The following is a 21037-nucleotide window of genomic DNA, read 5'->3' as shown; positions in this document are numbered from 1 at the left end:
GTATCATTCCCTAAAAAGTCGTAATAGTTTTCATAAATATTCATGGACAGTGTACCTTTTATTGTGTTACTTTAAAAATCATGTTTAAATTTCCACAAATATAATTTGGGGAAACTTTACAATTTGTATTAAATGCCAGATTAAGCTTGTATATAAATGTCAGCATGATTGTTAAAATAAACATAAGTTTGGTGGTTGCCAATCTCTCTTAGTGAATTCTATGAACCTGAGGCATTGATGATGGAAGAAGAAGGAACAGTAATTGTAGGTCTGCTGGTGGGCCTCAATGTTCTTGATGCTAACCTTTGTTTAAAAGGAGAAGATTTGGACTCTCAGGTAAAACAGAATTCTTGCTATCAATGAAATACTTGAGTTAAACCAGTGTTGATTACTAGTTGTAAAGACATGGGATATACTTGGAACAAATAACAATTTGGAAGTTTAAGTTATAGGCCCAGTGTTTTAAGTGTTTCCATATATTCTTTAACAATTACTGGTGCATTCTTGATTTCTTAACAATTAGATAATCCTAAACTAAGTGAAGAAAAGAAAAACATAGAGAAGTAGGGAGGGAATAGTTCCTTTTCTAGCCTAGTCCAGCTAGAGTTAGAATACTGTGTGGACTCTGAATTTCAGGAAAGACATAAACAAACTAGAGTTTGACTAGAAGATGGTGCCTATGATTTGGGGAAGACTGGAGAATATGCCATATAAAGATCAGTAAAGGAAATGGAAATGCTTGGCCTAGAGTAAATTTAGAAAGGATGGGATTAAGTATTTGAGAGGGCTAAAGAAGAAGAGTGGGTACAAGTTGAAGAAGGGGAGATTTAACTTGATGAAATGAAAAACTTCCTAAGAATTAGAGCTACCCAAAAATACAATGGATTGCCTGTGTATATAGGTGTAAAAGACACAATATGAAATGAGATTTACAGTTTCATATATATTTTTTGTGTTCTGCTTTGTATATATAGAAAGGCTCTATATTTGGTGTCTAAATTCAAAATAATTTCTTTCTCCTCTTTTCATCTCTCCCTTCCCCCATCCTCCCCCCTCTACCCCAAAGTAAGCTATATATATGGAGAAACATGAGCTTTTCTTTAATAGAAGCTGGATCTCCAAGGCTTAGAAGAAACTCTTTGGCACTGATTGGACTAGATGGCCAAAGAAGGCCCATCAGGTGTTTGGATCTTATGATTCTATAGTGAAAATTGATTCTTCTAAAAAACCAGTCTTTGTCTAAATTGGAACTTAAAGCCATTTAGTGGAGGGATTGCCTTACTATGGTAATTTTTCTGTTACTGGATAAAGATAACCTTCTAGTGATAGTGGCTTCTCAACATTTATGTATGAACTCTCTTCTGAGCAGTGGATGAGCAGAGAACTAGATCATAGTTCTTCCCCCTTTTTGTTCAGGGGATATGGAGAACATCCTCACTTCTCTCACAGTACTACCCATTATCATGAAGGTCTCCTGAAGGCAGGCCTCGGCAGTCCTTTTCCCCATTCCCAAAAGACTCCCCAAGACTGGGAATTCCCTTGAGAGTTCCTAGAGTATGGCCTTGATTGGTTCATAAAAAACTCTTGCAGAGAGCACCATTATCACTTTTTCATAAGTCACTAACAAGTACTGAGGAAGTCAGAATTTCCCCCTGCCTTCTTTAATATCCAGACTAACTTCATTCAAATGGAACTTTGTTTTCAGCAAGTTTGTAAGTTATATCTACTGGTCATCATGCCATCTAGGGGAGGGGGTGGGGGGTAAGAGGTGAAAAATTGGAACAAGAGGTTTGGCAATTGTTAATGCTGTAAAGTTACCCATGCATATATCCTGTAAATAAAAGGCTATTAAAAAAAAAAAAAAGTTTGTAAGTTATAATATATTGACCAGAATACATTTTTTTTTTAAGTCACAAAATCTTTAGAGTTAGAAGTTTAACTAGTCCCTCTGATTCTTACATGATAGGGGTATTTGGTTGTCATTTAGCCACCTTTAGGGGGTGGGCTAAATGGCTGCTGAGGACTCTACTATCTCCATTATCTCTGATCACTTTCCAGAGTAGTCATGCAAATCATTTGCTTTAAAAGTCATCAACCATAACAGGAATGTTTTGACTTCTTGAGCTTTATTGTTAACAAAATTCAGATACTACAAGGGAAATGATTATTTTAAGGGGACAGGAATTTAAATGTTTAACCTAAGTTATGAAAACAGTGAATAGTAAAAAAAATAAGAAATGCCATCTTAGATTTTTCTTTTATAGAAAGAGTTGTCTAAACTTTGGTATGTGTGTCTGTGTGTTTTTTAAACCAGGTTGGAGTGATCGATTTTTCCTTGTATCTTAAGGATGTGCAGGATATTGATGGTGACAGAGAGTATGTATAGTCAATTATTCTTTATAATGTAATTCTAACAAATATTGTGGTAGAGTACAAGTTGTCTTGGTGCAATAGAAAGCACAATGGACAAGAAGTCAGAAGACCTGGATAGTCTTCCATTTGCTACTTGCTGCCTTTGGCATATCACTGCTCCCCATCTCTGAGTCTCAGTTTCCATATAATGAAGTATTGAAGTAGTGAAACCAGATTTGCTACACTCTGATGAACTCATAATTATGAAGGGGCACCAGAGAAAGCTTAAGAGGACCAAGTTTCTAATTCTTACTTGAACATTTAATAAACAGATGGTATTCAGCAAATCACTTAACATCTTAGACTCTTGAGATCCTCTTCTATATTCCTACCTTATTCCCCTCACAGACTTCTTGTGAAGATCAAATGAAATAATGGATGTGAAAATCCTTCATATCTATGAAAGCCCTGTCAAAATGTCTGGTGTTATTTTTGATATTCGCACTGAATTAATTCCATATTTTGAAATAAGCAAACTATATTTCACTAAACATAAAGCTAACATATTAAAATCCATTGGGTTTGGTTTATTTGCTTTTGTTTTTTTTGTAAATGCAAGTGCCAGCTCAGTAGTTCCATTTCTGGCCTTTCAAATAGCTATCTAAAATATCTAAATGAGATGAACCCTCTCCATGAATCTAAAGACTGCCGGTTATAACCTTGAGTTTGGGCCATTGACATTCCCAAAGCTCATCAACCAGAAGGAGACAAACTAACAGATCAGATCGTAAAGGCTTCAAGAACCTTAGTGATTGGTAACAATAGTCGTTGTTTTTCAGTAGAAATATGGAACTGGTTCATCGATAGATAATGTCTCACACTTCTTTTTCCTTCACTAGTGCTAGTCATTAGTTTGGAGGAAAAACATTGTACTCCAGCATTTCTTTCTAAGTTTTATGACTGAGTGGTTTTCTAATACTAGAGACACTAATGCTTGTATGAGGTAGTCAGTTTTGGGAGGGGAATAAAGAATGGAGATGAGAAATAACTAATGAATTCAGGAATCCCTTTTTATTAAAAACAGACAAGAAAGAATTACTGATGTCCTTGATCAAAAGAATTATGTGGAAGAACTTAACAGACACTTAAGGTAGGACTCATTTGTTTTTTATTTTTATTGCTCATTAAGCAAGTCACTTTTCTTTTCTGAATCTTTTTCCTCATCTGTAAAATGTGGATAACCATGCTTATACTATTCCACAGAGTTTGTAGACATAAAGTGTTTTGTAAAGCATAAAAACATTTGTAAATGTGAGATTTTACTATTACAGGTGTTTTTTAAATTTCTAATTTGCTTTTATTTTTTCATGAAAAAATATCCTGAATTTACAATTCATAGTTATAATTATTCACAAGATGTTTGTTTCCAAAGAAAATTCACTAGAAATGTTATCATAATTTCATTTTTTTTTTAAGAAGCCTTTTTCTGGTTGTCTTACATTTTCATTTTACAAACAAAAGTAACAGCTAGCACTTGAGTTGTATGAAATGGAGTAATTTAGTTTCCTTCTAGGAAATAGTTTCGAATATTTTTTTACAGTCTTTTTTGGCCAGTATTCTACAAATCATAAGATGAAAAGTTTTCAAAGGGAGACTAGCAGAATAAAGGATTTTTCAGTATTATGTCAAATAATTTAAGCTCAGTTTTTGGCACTCAGTCTTTTTGTTTCCCAGTTAAACAGTTATTCTGAATTTTAGACAGTATTCAGCAAATATGGAATCATATATGGTAGGCATGGAGATATCTTCATCTCAGGAGCCATTCAGATCATAGCAATATAGAAACTGATCTGAAAGGCAGTATCTTAAAGATTTATTCTTATAGTATGGACATAGCTGGACTATGTTCTCTTTGTCATTTAAATCATTTTTGATGAGCTTTATAAATACTATTTGTAGCAAGTAAAATTGTACTAACCATACCTTGGATGTTTATAGCAAGTAAATGAAATTCATGTGTATCTTACAGATATATTTACTTTCATTGCTAAAACTTATCTGACGAGGCAAAATTTTACTTTTAATGACCCTGTCATTATTAAATTTCAAACCTATACTCTAGCTTTTGGCTCCTCTAGAATATACTTTGTGATTTTAAACAATGAAGTGATGGGGGAGGAGATAAGAAAAAGTTCATAAGATTATTCCTTTCCATCTCAGCCCTCCAGAGGTGCTATAAAACCAAGGTTGAGAACTATCACCTTAAGTATATAGAATTGTGTAAGTTTAGTGTGCCCACAATTTCAGTCTTTAATCTTTCTATTACAGCTGCACTGTTGGGGATCTTCAGGCTAAGATAGATTGTCTAGAAAAGACCAATTCAAAACTTCAAGAAGAGGTTTGTAACTTAATTTTTTTTAAGTTTTGCAGTTATAGTTATCTGAATTGGATTTGATTTATCAGCGTTTAATTGATCCCAATTCTCTTCTTGTGGGATCTTCCTCCAGCAGTTATCTTATCTCCTCCCTACCATCCTTCTCATTGGCCTACAAACATATTCTGATCTCTTTCCACTTCCAAGAAAGCCCACCTTTACTCCTTCTAGATCAACTAATTACTCTCCCATTTCTCTCCTTGCTTTTAAACTTTTCAAAGTTCTTTAAACCAGATGTCTTTTTTCCTTTCACTCCCTACTCTTTCTTTTCTCAATCTTTTGCAGTGTGATATGAGTACTATTGAATTGCTTCTCTCAAAGTTACCAGTGACTCTTAGTCACCAAATTCACTGGTAGCTTCTTTTCAGTCTTCCTTTTCCCTTACCTCTATGTAGCTGCTGACTCGCTCTAAATATGTGATCCTATGAGTCCTCTTTCTAGATGCTCCCTCTTCCTTTTATTTAAATAATATTGTACCCTAACAGTTCTCCTACATCCCTTACCATACCTTGTCTCTATCACTGGCACCTCATCTTTTTCTTTACCCCTCGGAGTAAGTTTTCCCTGCAGCAGTCTTTTATCCTGTTCTAAATTCTTTCTCCTGGTAATCTCATTTATACCCATAGCATCCAGTACCATCTATATACAAATAACACTCAAATTGATATTTCTAGTATGGAAAACTTCTAAGCTTGACTCACATCTTCACCTGCTTCCAGGACCTCTACTTAACAATTCCTGTCAGTATCTCAAAGTTAACCTGCTTCAAATCAAAATCACTTCTCCACTAAACTCAGCCATCTTCACTATTTGTGTCTATGGCACACACCCATTCTCTTGACCTTGTGGATATCTCTGATCCTCTCTCACTTCTCATATCTAGTTATTTGCCAGATCTATCTCCAAAACAGTTTGTACCTTCATCTTGTCCACTTCAGTTCTAGTAGAATACATTGTCACAACATTATCCAATCACTGCCACCCACTCAGACTATAGCATTCTCTTTCTTACAGGTCTTCCCTCCTTTCATTTTCTTCTTTCACATCCACCCTGATTAGCAACCTGTTTTGTATAAATAAATCTGGGAATGCTATTTTTTTGCTCAGAAATCTTTAGTGCCTTCAGATTGCCTCCTGAGTTTTTTAGGCTTCTTTTCTTCTCCTTCTCTAGAGCCACACACACTTCCCCAGCCTTATGTTCTGTTTCTCCCTTTATTCCCACTCTGTTGCAGCCAAACTGGACTCTCTGCTTCCCAAATAACGTAATTGCTCGCATACTTTTCTGCATTTGGAGAAGCCATCCTTCTTTCTCTTCACCAATTGAATTCCTCTTTATTCTTTTATATAGCACAATTCCCTTGCTTTCATATTAGGACCCACCTTTTCTTTCAGACTTAATAGAGCAGTTTTTTTTTAATAGTTTTCTGATAAGTACCTTAAAGGTAGGGATTATATTTTATTTATCTTCCCTGCCTCCAACATGTTATTGTTGTTGCTGTGTTACTGAGTTTCTAGTGGGTGAAATTTGTCTTAGGCCCTATGTAGGATTACTATCTAGAAAGCCTTATCTCCCCAAAATCTGTGACCCACTCTTAGCAACTCGTACTGTTATAGCTCTTGTTTCTTTGATTTGGCAACAGGTAAGTGTCAGCCTCAGTCAGAAAGATCAGGGTTCAAGTCTCTCCTTTGACCCATTCTAGTCACATGATCTTTTGATTAATTTAAACTCTCACAGGGCCCAGATTCTCTTAAGTCTGTAAGTTACAGAAGAGTTGCTGATTGGCATTGATGAGGGAATTTCCTCATTAGTATACCCTAAACAACAATTAAATCATAGGTCTAAACCCAGAAAGAAAGAAAAAAGGCTCTCATTTTTTTTAAACTGAGTTTACTGAGGTTCAGGAACCCCTTCAAACTTAGCCAGGCAGGTCTTTAGGTGATAAATTATGACCAGATCTGCACTTGAAGCCTTTCCAGCTTAGTAATAAGGCCTTCTAAAACTTCACTTAAAAACCCAGGGTTCCTCCATGCCATTATAAGACATTAAAATGAAACTTCAGTGGACAGCCTGTGACATTACTATTTGGGCAATTTTTTTGTTTGTTGTTCTTTAATCCAAATGGAAATACTATTTGTGGCATAGAATTATAGATAGTACATTATATAGCTACTCTTTGTACAAGAGGTTATAAAGTTTGTTGAGAGGTACAAATACCCTAGCCTTCCCCCTCCAAAATACCTGCCTCTTGGAAATAGGGAACTAAATCAAATCAAGTCAAGTCAACAGACATTTATTATAAGACTTGACCAGTCTTTCCATAGCATGGTCTTTCTCTTGTTTCTTACATAGGAAGTGGAAAATGAGAGGACAGGAAGATCAAGGGATGAGGAAGAGGCGAAAGTTTTCTACCAGCTGCCAGGCAGACACTCCTTTGTGGACATGATAGCCATCTTGTCTCCTCTCTTAGCAAGAGATGGCATTCTCAACTGTTTGTGAACCTTTCTTCAGGTAGCTGTCCCTTTCTACTTAGGCATCTTCATCTTGCTGTTCTGAAGGGTTGGGAGAAATGTTTTCCATAATTTTATTGATAAGTATGCTTTAAGTGTGGAGTTATTAGTCAGTTTGCACTAGTTCATAAATTAGAAGAATTGAAAAGGAATTTTATATTGGTTAGCATTCTGTTATTGACCAGTGGGGCCAATGTAAAATTCAGGAAATTAGTTGCAATATTATCCATTTTTTAGATGTTACTGAGCTCAAGTATGAATCAAATACATTTACAAGAATTTATAAGAGATTCGCCAGTTAAAGTGCCATTTGGAGTAACTTGTGTATGTTATTTCTTATCTGTTCTTTATCATTGTAAGAAGAGAATTCTGAAAGCTCTTTGTCCCATATTGGACAAAGTGATCTTATGCATATAAAGCCCATTCTTAAGGTTATAGCGAAATATACACAGTTAGTTTCTCTAATCATCAAATGCATGTTATTTGGCAGCCACAAGTTTTGGTTTAAGTGCTGAGACTGAATGATTCCCTTCTCATAATTTGGCTTATGAACTTCCCAAATGAAACTTACTATCACAGTATTGGGGGGGAAAGAATAGGGAAATGTCCTAACTAGGATTTTTCAGATGCTCTCTTGTGCTTTTCTTTACATTTATTCTGAGGCAGGGGTAAGGAGAGCTGGCTTGTGTATTTATACCTAACATACATAGCAGGTCTTTAAGCCTTCCTTGCTGATCATAGAAATTATCTTTCTTTGGGTAATCCTCATTTTCCCTATATACAACTGTGAAAAGTGTAAATAAAAGGATGTTTTTTTTTTTTTTTTTAATACTTTCTCAGTGCTTGATCTTTGCCTACCTGAGATTTTAAATCCTCAAGTTTCTATATACACTGGCAACTCAAGTTCTACTCCTGAAAACTTAAGCTTTTACTTTAAAAATCAACTAATATCCTTTTAGCAAAAGCTGCCAGTTCTGTGAGCTTAATGGCATTTACGTGAATGGAAGGGACAAAAGGAGATGTTTAAAATTCATTCTCTTTATCTGTGACATGTTAACCTTTTAGAACTAAAATTTGATCCCTGACCTCGTAAGAATATATTTTTAAAGAATTAAAAGGGAGATTGTGACAGTAATAGTAAAAGGAGTTTCTTGACTTAGCTAAATGTCCTTAGTGTTATTTCACCTGTGGGAGCCTAATTTCCCTCATCTGAAAGGAAATAATCCTATTTGGCTCTAAATTTCTATGATCCTGCTTTTATATGAATGCTAAGATTTGTGTACTTTGTGTCTAACTTTGAATCATAAATTATATGCAAATTTCAGTGAATTAAATGGGTATTAATGTCTGCACTAAAATTCTTCTCCTTTTTTGACCAGCTTTCAGCAGCTACAGATCGGATTGATTCACTTCAAGAAGAACAGCGACAATTAAAAGAACAAAATGAATTAATCCGGGAAAGAAGTGAAAAAAGTGTAGAGGTTAGAAAACTGGCCGCAGAAAATAAGCATGTTTTTATTCAGCAAACACTCCTCTTGGAGCTGAATAAGGATCGTATCCTTGAAATTTCTCCAGTGGAAATTTTGCTCTGGCTTGTGGAAGACAGCCAGGTCATCTCCCAGCCATTACATTGGCAGTACTTCATCTGTTAGAAATTATAGAGTAACTTGTTTCTCAATTGTTTTGGGCTCCACTGTAAGAGAAAACAAATGTGAAGGAAAATGCTAAAACCATTCTGTGAGTGGAAATGGAGAATTGTTTCATATGGCTCCTTTTTTCTGACTTAACAACAAGCTGGAAAAATATTCCTATATTACATCGATTTTGACTTTCAGATACCATCCTTTGAAAGTGCTATCCGGAAAGGGCAGGACCAGTTTGTTTCATTTATCTAGATTGGTTGTCTGATTATATTAAACCTATGAATGTTTTATCTTTTTCCTTTTGTAATATGAAAGTTAGGGTTTTAGGAAGGATTTCAAGTTCCTTAAAATGGGAATTTATTCATCCCATTTAGAACCTTTATTTAAATAAATGAGCAAAAGAATTGTTCTCAGGTAGCTAAATGGCTCAGTGGATAAAGCACCAGCTCTGAAGTCAGGAGGACCTGAGTTCAAATCTGGTCTCAGACATTTAACATTTCCTGACTGTGTGACCCTGGGCAAATCACTTAACCCCAAATGCCACAGCAAAAAAAATAAAAAATTGTTCTCTGGAGTACTCTTAATATTTGTATTTGATACAGGTAACAAAACAAGATACAAAAGTAGAGCTTGAGACTTACAAACAAACCCGACAAGGCCTGGATGAAATGTATAGTGATGTATGGAAACAGTTGAAAGAGGAAAAAAGAGTCCGAATGGTGAGTATGGGACACTAGGACAAGAATAATTCCAAGAATGTATTCAGCTGCTGAAATCACTGGGAAAGTAGACAAAGTTGCAAAAGTTTAAAGTAAGATTCATTTTGTCAGTCACATCAACAATCATTAATGTTTTGTTGGCATGATGCAGAGGCCAGTTTTGCTTCACAGACATATAGTACATTATGCAAAGAATATTATGTTGCCTGCAGTGTCTTATGTGACCTTACTGACTCTCCTTCAGCCTTGTGATTCCATAATGATTGTTGACTTTAAGGTAGACATGGAAACTTAGTAAATGTTTACAGTGTTAAGCACTAATATCCTAAGCACTAACCAAGAAGGGCAGCATGCAAAAATTAAAACTAGATTTGTGATTATCTTCCTCCTAAGGAACTAGAGAAAGAACTGGAGCTGCAAATTGGAATGAAAACAGAAATGGAGATTGCAATGAAACTTCTAGAAAAGGATACACATGAAAAACAAGACACACTAGTTGCTCTTCGCCAACAACTGGAAGAAGTCAAAGCAATTAACTTGCAGATGTTTCATAAAGCCCAGGTAGAAATCAGCTTTGTAATGAAGGCAATACATTGAAATGCCATGTGGTAACAGAGATCTCACTATATGTCAGACTTTTTTTTCTTTGCTTTCTTTGTTCTGCTCATTTCTGCTTCACATTCTAATTGTTCAACACCAGTCACATACAAGTAGATTTTTATTAACTTAAGTGTTTGGTTTCCAAATTTTTCCATTTTCCATGTTAAGCTTTCCTATTATGTAAAATATACCCACACAGCCTCCGTGTATGCCTTTCCTTCTCTTCAACTAAAGTGGCGGGAAGATTAAGTACAGAAATGGCAGGGATAGGAGTGGGTCTTTGCTGAGAATATGCTTTGATTAGATGGAAACCATTCAAATTGTCTGCTGCATTGTGCTGACTTTCAAATAATCCTTGTTTACTTATATACCTCATATGTTGATCTTGTTTATTCAAAAATATCCTTTCTAAAACACTGAATTTTTTTTTTTAAGTTTTACTTCCTACTTTATTATATAAATAACCATAGAAAATCATGTTTCATTATGGTTCCTCTTTCACTTCCTTAGTCTTTGTCAAAGACATTGAAAATAATAATGCTAATGAATGGACTTTTTACTCCTTTTCTTCTTTGCCTCTCTTTCATCCTTTCTTTCTAGTATTAAAGACATCACTATAAAATGAATCAGTACTACCTTATTGAATCACAAAGATTTAGAAATGTCTTTTTTGGAACCTGTTTCATTAATCATTCAGAGCCCAGATCTCTCCTACTATCTCTAAATTCCTTTAACATATGTTAACCGTTAAATGAATACTCTTTACACATATATCTATTAAAGCTTTACAGATATTTCTCCTCCAAAAATGAAAAAGAAACAATCATAAAGAAATGTTTGATACAAACAATGCCAGTTAATAGAATCTGATAGATTTATCTTTCCTCTAATTTTAATTGCATCTGGATCCTCTCCTTGGATTCTCACCATAGGTTTCTTGAGTGAGGCATTCTGGGATTACAGTTGCTTTCTTGACTTCTCTCTGAACCATAAGTCAGATTTCAACCAGTCTAGTTCAAGTCTGTTTGGACAACTTATCCAACTATCCATTCTGTGACTTGAAATTCAAATAAAAGAATGGCCCGAGAGTTGCCATAGTGACCATACTTCAGTGTATTTGTGTGTAATTGACAGCCATCTCCCCTTCTTCTCATACTCTTGAAAGACCATGTTCCCATACCTTATATTTACCTTCTTTCCACCTAAGTGCTTAATTATGTTACTTTTTTTTTTCCAAATTAAAACAAGCCTTTTGAGTTTATTAGCTCCAGCAAGGATAGTGTACTCTAGTGGTAAATGCAAAGGACTAACATAATCGTTGGTGACTACAGTCTTTCGCCAACTACATTCGTCTTCCCTTTTCTGTCTGTAAGACTGAGATTTACTCATATATTTTCTAGGACTCTGACACAGCAAAAATGATACATTTTTTAGAGGGATAAAAAAATAAGACATTAAGAATATATTTTAGGTAGGCTTCCGAAGGTTTTGATTTGAGTTGATTCTCTGACATCTGATACTTTTGTTATGATTGTAGCTGACATCTCTATATAGCATTCTATAATTTACAACATCGGATACATATAAACATTTTCTCATTTAATTCTTTGAATTTAACTTTTTTCTTATCTAGAATGCAGAGAGCTGCTTACAACAGAAGAATGAAACAATCATATCTTATGAAGGAAAAACCAGTCAAGTAATGTCTGCCATGAAAGAAATGGAAGAGAGGTATATAATGATTATTACCTGATGCTTATTAGCAAGTCTCTGTGGAATTCTATGAAAGTGGGTATTTCTAATTCTGTGAAATAAAAATTCATCCATTCTTCTAGAGACTAATACTGTAATTCTCTTAAAGAATGATACAAAATGACCTTGCACCAAAAGCCTGAGACTTTTATATGTGTCCTTAATCATACTGAAAATGGAGGCTGTGAAAGGGTCTCTACTCTGACTCAGAACTATGTATGAGAGATTGGAATAGTGATTTTATAAGACGTTGAGTCTCAATGCTACCTCATATATTTTCTGAATGTATGTCTTCATATTTTGATCTAGATTACATTACTCAGAAAAGGCCAGGCAAAGTGCTGAAGAGAGAAACAACAAACTGAAGCAAGAATTTGGTGGCAAAGTTGAAACCCTACAACAGCAGCTCTCCCAACTGGACAAACAATGGTAGATAATCCCCAGCTACAATTGCTTGATGTGAGGAGGAACAATGATGTGTTTTCTGGTTGTGATGTAACAATTATTCCCTGAATTTCAAAGTAACTATTACTGGAGCATATATTCCAGTGTACACCACAATAGTAGTAGTAGGTCTTAGCATTACAGATAATACAAATAAAACAGTTAATACAAATAAAACAGTAAATTTGTTTCCTTTTTATCAGTCTTGTTTTCCTCTTCTCTGAAAGTTGCCTTATTTCCTATCTAAAATCTTTTGAGATTTACCTCAGGCAAAAGCCTCTTCTAACCTATGTTCTGAACAGTTTTTCTGTCTAATTCCCAGGTCAGCACAGTGATAAATTTTTTTTAGCACTTGACAATAGAAAACAATTACCTTTCTCATAGGTAATGGTTATAGAAGCTACACATTTTTGGGAGAAAGTGGAATGATTAGAAGGATCACTGAGAAAGAAAACTTGCCAGCTCATGAAATGAGACTTCCAAGTGACTTTCCATTTGGCTTATACTAGTCCAAAGTTTAATTGTCTTCCATAATATAACAATCTCCATTTAAAACCATCTTCTTTTTTAAAAACAGCTCAAGTCTCGAGAGAGAGTTAAAGTCAGAAAAAGAGCAAAGGCAAGCTCTTCAGAAAGAGTTGCAGCAAGAGAAAAATACCGCTTCTCTGCTCAAAACTGAGTTGCACCAGGTTGATGGGCTAAAAAAGGTAAATTGCACAGTGTGTAGATGATTGAGAGTTTGTGCTTATCATATTGAAGCTTAAGAAAAGCCATTTGAAGATAGTTCTCTTTTTGTATAAATGGAATGATTAAAGACTTTCAGAGCCTTTGAAGTGTGATTTAGTTGAACAGAAAAGTTGAATTTCAGAAAGATCTTTCAGCACCATTTACCAATAAACAGAATGGCAAATACCTTTGGGTAGATAATACCTAATAATCCTACCCTAACATCTTCAAGATGAAAAAAGACTCAGGAGAGCCCACCTATCTTTAGTGATTCTGAACCATCCCTGAGAACTATGTATGAGAGTTCTATAGCCATCCCAGGAGGCTAATATCATACCCTTCAAACTGGAACCCTAATTTCATCTTGGAATAGGTTCAAACCTATAGTAACCCTGGCTTTTTCAAGAATCAGAGGAGATAGCCTTCAAATGCCTTGGAACTAGTTCGTGCAAGGGACAGGCTGGGCTTGTTGACAAGTCAGAAATAAAGGAGAAGTGGAAATAAGGGCATATTCTCTTAAGGCAAAATAAATTTCCCTGTATAAATTCCTCTCTAGGATCTATCCTATATGATTCCTTAGCAGAATGACTGGAAGGGGCCCTTTCTTTCTCTGAATAGAATTAGAGATTTATTAGAAACCATGGGTTTCTTATTTCATAAGAGTATAAGGGCCTACTAATTTTTGTTTAGTTAGGTGGTCAAAATAGCCCAGAGGGAAAACAACCAATCCAACACAGTAGTTTCCCTTAATCCTTAGATAGGTCACATAGAATGTTACCACTTTATACAAGTCTACTTCCTTTCCCAATATTAGGATACAATCCCCGTTCAGATTGTTTTCTTACCTCTAAACTGTAAAAATTCACCATTCCCTCAAGTGATTACAATTTTGTTTTCATTGTGATTTATTTTGTATACCCACCGTAACTTATGAATTTAGAATTTTCAGATACTATTTGAAATACCTATATATCATGCCTCTTGGTGCTGTAAATAAGTCATAAATGGGTTTTTGTTACAAGAAACCAGCTAATTGAAGATCCATTGACTAATAGCGTTACTTCCAACAAAAAAACTATTTGTGTTAGCTTTGAATCAAAATACAAAGAATTTAGGAAGCAAAATTCAAGTGTTCATATCTGAATTTTTTAAGTACTATTTCAAGAAAATGAAAATTTTAAAATACATTACGTTTACTATAATTGCTATTTGAGGGCTTGACTACAAAGCAGATCTATATTAGATGGGCATATATCTTTTTTTTGGTTTTTTGAGGAGAAAGTTGTTTTTATTTTTTTCATTTCTAAATTCTTTCTCTTCCCCTCATCCTTTGAGAGACAAGAAAAATACAATATCTTTTCTGAAGTCATGCAGATTTTCACATTAGATGGATTACAAACAGTAAGAAAGGTGAAAAAATATGCTTCAGTCTCCACTCAGAATGCATCAATTTTCTCTGTATAGATAGCATTTTTCATAATGAATCCTTTGAAATTTTCATGGATCATTGTATTGATCATAGTACCTAAAAGTTTCACAATTGATTGTCATTACAATATTATCATTGTGTATAATGTTCTAGTTCTGTTCACTTCACTTTGTATCTGCTCATATAAGTCTCAGATTTTTCTGAAGCCATCCCCATTATCATTTCTTACAGCAAAATAGCATTCCAAGATGAGATAAACTGAGAAATATAGCAGTTTTTAACCTAGATAAACATCTTGAGTTACTTTTTGGATAAAGTCATTTTTGTGCCAAAGATTAGTACACGAGTCAAATAAATCATATAAATAATTCAGGAAATAAATCCTAAAAAATTAGTTCTTCTATCAGTTCATTCTTGCAGCTTCAGGGAATTTTCCCAGCCCTGGTTAGTGTTGCTATTGTGAATATCCTTGAAAAATAAGAATCTTTGATTATTTATAAAATATTTATAGGAACTTCAAAAACTATATGAGAAAAAAGAAGAATTACAGAAGATTTGTGAAGAACAGGAACAAGCACTACAGGAAATGGGATTGCACCTCAGCCAGTAAGTTCCCAGATTCAATATAATTAGGATAAATGGAACTTTTAAACTGAGTCAGATCAGAAAACTGTGTTAAGCACTAAAAATCTGTTTGCCAGCCATTCCATCTACCTCAATCATTCCATATCTACTTAAGTCTCATTCCTTTCTACACCCCTTTTTACCCATACTCTTCTCTTTTTGTGTTTAGTCTTAAACAGGTATACTTGGGACAATCACAGTGATTTTCTTCAGAGCAGGTTAACAGTTTCCGTTTGGATCTCTCTGCCTTTTTATTACTTTGTCCTCCTCAAGAAAAATATGATGAAACTAAAAAGGTTCAGAGATAAGCAACTAACCTGAATCCTACTGCATAAACTAAACTTTTAAAAGATTAAAACTTTTTAGCCTATAAATATAAATGAAATGGCTAGTGTATACAGATTATAAATGGGTATTCTTCAAACTAGCAAAGTATGTCTAAACAAATTAAAATGCCTTTTTTCTCATAAAGTATAATTTTTGCACCTCATTAGTCTTATGAGGTTATGTTATAGGTTATTTTAAAAAATGTTTAGTCAGTTCTTAGATGAAATTGCAAAGCTATTCTTGTGTTATCAAGGGAAGTAAAGACATTTCAGTTCACATCCTACCACCTTCAACCTCATTTAGGTACAGTTGTGAATTTCCAAGGCATATTAGTCCTTGGAACTTCCAAATAGAATACCAGGGACTGATCTGATATGACTTTTCTTATACTCTTACATTCTAAGAATATGTCCCATTGTCATTAATGGGTATTGATGGGTATTGAATTACAAAAGAGTGAGTCTCTGAAGTGTTTTCTGGTACAGCAGCTCGCAAAATATATAGTATTGAACTACATGATTCCTTCATGTTTTCTACAAGCTAATCTTTTGCTAACATTTTGTAGCCATGTCTTCACTTTTGTTTCTGATCTAGGCTTGTAATTTTTAATTTATTCAGACAGGCCTTGATGTTTTACCAATAACAAATTGACAATGCATTCTTCCTATTTGTTATGGGCATTCATTTTTGCATTTGCCAGAAATGAATAAGTCAAATAGAGAATGCTTGCAGTCTGCTGAAAAATACTGTAGCCTAAGTAGGAAAATAAACATATAAGACAAGTCTGGCATTTTGCTGTGTCTGACCTTCTGTGAGTGAAAATTGCTCCTTTCCCTGCCTTTGTTGCCTAAGAGAGAATAGGATTCTTTTTTCATCTTCCCCCCAGACCCAGGACATATTATTCTTTATAACAATTAAATATCAAAACAGACCCAAAGCATCACATTGCCTATGTCTGAAAGTGTATTCCTCATGCCATACATAAGAATCTACCACTTCTTTGTCAGTGTCTTTTAAAATTTTGACTTCATATTGTATATCAGCATTTGTCATTTGGGGTCCTGATGTGTGTGCCTTCTTTTTCTATCCAAAACATTGGTAGATAAGCTTGTGGCAGTATCTTGTGTGTTATTTAATGCATTAAATAGGTTGTCTCAACTAGCAAATCTCCCAAGCCTTTGTGCTAACATACTAAATGCTCTTCTCCAGTATTATTACCAACAGTGTAGAGAAGCACACCACCAAGGTAAAATCCAGAATCAGCTTACATTAACAAGTATAATAGAAAAATTGTCTCCAAAATGGCTACTTACAAAATTGTGCATTTGTAGGAAGCTAGGATTAATGAAAAGATCTAAGAAGACAACAGACTTTAGGAGTTATGGCTAACTAAATATTTTCAGTGGAAGTTGGTAGTATTGTATTATGCTCATTTTGTTATATTGCCCTCAACTCAAGGTTGACATTCATTAAAAAAAGGAGAATGTTTTTAGAAGTTTAATTTCAATCAAAACTATATACTTTAGAAACTTAAACTTTATTGATATTTTCTTTGGCTTTGCTCTTAAAAGTATGATTTCCAACCTGCGTTTAGTTTGGAATATTTGTGTATAGATGCAAAGTGCTCACTGACTGCTAGACTAGCTCTAGATGTAGTTTCAAAATCCCCAGTTGATCTCCTTAATCATTGTAATCTTGAACAAGGCATTCTTAGCTGCCCTGGGTCATTCAGCCTAGTTAAAGTAGAAGTTCACTATCTTAAGCATCATTTAGAACACCACACTGGAATATCCTTTTTTTCTCCCTCTGATTTTTCCCTTTTCTACTTTTGTTCTTACTCTTTGTTCTGTAACTAAAGAATAGAGATTTCAATTCTCTCTTAGGCATCAAAGGCAAGGAAAAGAGCCACTTAATTTCCTCCAACTTTCATCAAGATACTATGAGATGGCCTAGTATATAAAACTGTAGTATGTATAGCTTATTTTCTTTCTTCTAATTGTTCATAAATCTTTGTGGTATTTGGAAATTTATATTCTTGTTCAAATTAATGATCCTAACCAAGTAGGAATAGAAATAAATTAAAATCGCCCCTTAGAAATTAGAGAAAAAACACACCTACCCCAAATACATAAAGAAGAGAATGGTGGGATCTCTGTACCAAAAAATAAAAGGGGGAAAAGTTAATTTCATGGTATTTTATTTTCACAAAAACTTTTTTCTTTATTTCAGCAGACATGATAAAGCTTTTTTTTCTTCTGTCAGAACTGTCTTTTTTCCCCCCCGCAGATCAAAACTAAAGATGGAAGATATAAAAGAGGTCAATAAGGCACTGAAGGTACTGGATTATGAATAACCAAGGGGTATTTGCATATTAGAAAATTGTGACTTGGTAAATCTTTGTGATTCAGTATAACTGATGTATGAAGTGAAAGTTTCTATATCTATTGCCCACTCGTCCTCATCGAGTCTCACAGTGATTAGGGAAAGACTATGGAAAACATGCTGTTTCAGCTCAGCTTGAAAAGATCAGTAGAATTTTGATAAGTCACATAGGAAGAGGGAAGATTATAGCTAGAAGGCACAGAAAATGGAAAAGTAGAGAGGCATATTTGAGGAATAACTGGCACAATCCATCTTGATTAGAGCATGAGATATGTGATAGGAAGAAAGTGTGAGAGAAAGCTAGAAAGATAGGTAGGAGAGTCAAGTGTGTGGAGCCTTAATGCCAAGCCATGGAGTTTGAACTTTATACAGTAAACAATGAGGGAGCAAGAGAGTAACATAAACAGTGATGCATTAGTAAAATTGCTGTGTCCACAGAGGGCAGTATGTATTGGAAAGGGAATAAACTAGAAGCAGAGAGACTGGTTAAGAGGCTATTATGAGAGTGATCCAGCAAAAAAGTGACATGGAAATGGAAAAGAGATGTGAGAGACATGAGGGGAGAAATGATAAGACTCATACACTGATTTTACAGGAAAAATACACATCATAAGTTTACATAGACTGAAGCGATGAGAAACAGCAGGTCATCTACTTCCTCTTTTTACAGATAGAAGAAAGCCTCAGGTCCAATGTCTCACAGGCAGCAAACAGCAAAGCTAGAAAAATGCAGCCCAAACTTGATGCTCCTTCACAAACTTTTCAGAAAAATTAAATTCTAAAAATTTCAGTTGTTTCAAGAGATCAGCATTTAAATTCCTCTTAACTGCTTAGATGAGATGTCACTGCCAAGATGTGTCACTGGCATTTCTAGCCACTAGTCTTTGTTTGGCTTCCTTTTCTCCTTAGGGTCACACCTGGCTAAAAGATGATGAAGCAACGTACTGCAAACAGTGTGAGAAAGAGTTCTCCATCTCCCGGAGGAAGGTAAGGGCCCACCCCTCTGAGGCTCCTGTCTTGAGAGTTTATTAAAGGTAAAAAACATTCCTGCTACCTGAATCATTAGAACCATTACACATGCCCATCTCATCACTTTACCTAATTAGGGTGCTCGGTTCTAGCATTGCAGGGACCTCCGTTCTGGTTGCTCAGTATCTTCAAAGATGACTGGGTAGGACAGACAAATTATCTCGGAACTTTGGATAAGAGATGGGGTGCCTTGATCTTTTTTAAACTACTTGTTGACTAAAGGATATCATTCATTGGTTTGATTCTCACCACAAAATCTCAGGAGAAAATTTCGGTTGCTGTTCATTTGCATTAAGTAGCATACTCTTTAGTCAATAAGATTGTTTCACAAGTGTTTGTGGGCAATAAACATTGAGTAGTTATGAGCACAAAAGCCCTAGGGCTTTGTTCCCACAAGCTATTTAAAACTATTGAAAGATTCCAAAGTCCAAATCCTGTTTTTGTAGACTAGGGTCAGTAGTAATGAACTGGGATGACAAAGAATTTTAAAGTACATTTCAAAGTGTAAAGCAGCTGAGTTTTAGGTAATAAAACCCATCTGCCTTGTTGCCTTTTTTTTTTTAACCATGCTCTAGCATCACTGTCGGAATTGTGGACACATCTTTTGTAATACATGTTCAAGCAATGAACTTGCACTGCCATCCTACCCAAGGCCTGTACGTGTATGTGATGCCTGCCATACTCTCCTCCTTCAGAGATATTCATCCAATTCCTCCTAGGGATCACGAATGCTGAAAAGTCCTTAAGTTAGCTGCAGAGTAAATGAGTTCCTGCCTCCCTGTAACAAAGCTTGGGAATGTGAATTTTGCAGTTTTTCTGATCGTTATAAATATTCCTGGCAGTAAACTGTTCATTCTGAAAAAAGGCAAAGGAAAGTCTTAGAACAGTAATCGGATCCTCATTGTGCTTGCAATCTGTATGTTACTGATTTACAGGGGGGTTTCATGAGAGCAGAAAGAAAAGGGTTTGTAAACAGCACTTCATATACTTTAATGTATTTTAATGGTTCTTTAATGTACTGAAATATTGGTGTGCTTTTTTATGGTCCAAGATTATTTTCTCTATTTAAATTTTATTTCTCCTTTGTTCTCTTGACTTTGGTCTTCCAGAATGGTTTGTTTTTCTGCACAGTGAATCTCAAGATTTTGCTACTGTAATTTTTCACATGTAAAATACATCTTTGAAAGTTTTCTGATTCATGTGGTCTCCAGAAAACTGAAATTTTCTTCCCTTGAACTTAAAATAAACATCAAGATTTGCTTCTCATGCCCATGAGATACAATAAAAGCTTTTTGATTTGTTTTAATGTAAGCACGCACAACATATAGACTACAAAACTTAAAAGCTCTGGGCTTTTCCAGACCATGAATCTTTCATTAAGCCACTTTTTTCCAAGCTTACCCAACTCTTGACTTGTATGTAGAATGGCTAAAAAACCCTGACCAATGGCACTTCTAGTCCCTCTGATTTAATGTTTTTAGTTTTGAAAGACTATGGGAACAGCAGCACTTGGGTAAGGGAGAGTTGGAAAAAAGCATGTACTGACAGATAAGCTACCAGGAACTAAGACCCCAAGTTTAACCTCACGTGGTTCCTTACCTAGGTAAGGATTAATATAGAAATTTTACCTAAAGCCAAGTTTTTGTTCATTCGTTTCAGTCCTGGGGTTTTCTTGGCAAAGTTACTGGAGTGGTTTGCCATTTCCTTCTCCAGCTCATTTTACACGAGGAAAGGGAAGCCAAGTTGTGACTTGCTTATGGTCACACAATATCTGGTACATTTGTTTAGGCCAGTTAAAAACTGGGGGGACAATTAACAGTATCAAAAGAGAAATAAATCAAGCAAGCAATGTTAATGAACAGTGCAAGGAACGATTAACCCATTTCTGCTACTGCTTCCTTACCACCCACTCATTCTTCAGCTCTCTGCCTTCTGTCCTTAAACATTCTACTGAAAAACTGCTCTCTAAAGTCACCAATAATCTCCTGAATGTCAAACCCAAATTTTAAAAATGACATCACTACTTCATTGATGACTCTTCACCTGGCCCTAGTGGTTTTGACAATTT

At 35.0% G+C, this 21037-nt stretch overlaps 1 protein-coding gene across 5 annotated transcripts in view; it reads left to right on the top strand.

Annotated features, from left to right (window-relative positions):
• Nucleotides 1-20244, top strand: part of RUFY1 (RUN and FYVE domain containing 1) — a 38072-nt gene extending 17828 nt beyond the window's left edge. For all 5 annotated transcript variants that reach the window (XM_031953533.1, XM_031953532.1, XM_023505631.2 and 2 more), the window contains 14 exons: nt 213-336; nt 2315-2376; nt 3437-3502; nt 4681-4750; nt 8674-8775; nt 9540-9656; nt 10050-10217; nt 11890-11987; nt 12318-12437; nt 13030-13159; nt 15119-15213; nt 17845-17893; nt 18850-18927; nt 19545-20244. In XM_031953533.1, coding sequence (XP_031809393.1) covers nt 213-336; nt 2315-2376; nt 3437-3502; nt 4681-4750; nt 8674-8775; nt 9540-9656; nt 10050-10217; nt 11890-11987; nt 12318-12437; nt 13030-13159; nt 15119-15213; nt 17845-17893; nt 18850-18927; nt 19545-19688 — 1423 coding nt within the window. In that variant the 3' untranslated portion in view covers nt 19689-20244. The remainder of the gene's footprint in view (nt 1-212; nt 337-2314; nt 2377-3436; nt 3503-4680; nt 4751-8673; nt 8776-9539; nt 9657-10049; nt 10218-11889; nt 11988-12317; nt 12438-13029; nt 13160-15118; nt 15214-17844; nt 17894-18849; nt 18928-19544) is intronic.
• Nucleotides 20245-21037: the final 793 nt, after the last annotated feature.

Source organism: Sarcophilus harrisii, chromosome 2 (genome assembly GCF_902635505.1).
Source record: "Sarcophilus harrisii chromosome 2, mSarHar1.11, whole genome shotgun sequence".
NCBI lineage: Eukaryota > Metazoa > Chordata > Mammalia > Dasyuromorphia > Dasyuridae > Sarcophilus > Sarcophilus harrisii.
The sequence above is the reverse complement of the archived record's forward strand: the minus strand, read 5'-3'. Positions and strand labels throughout refer to the sequence as shown.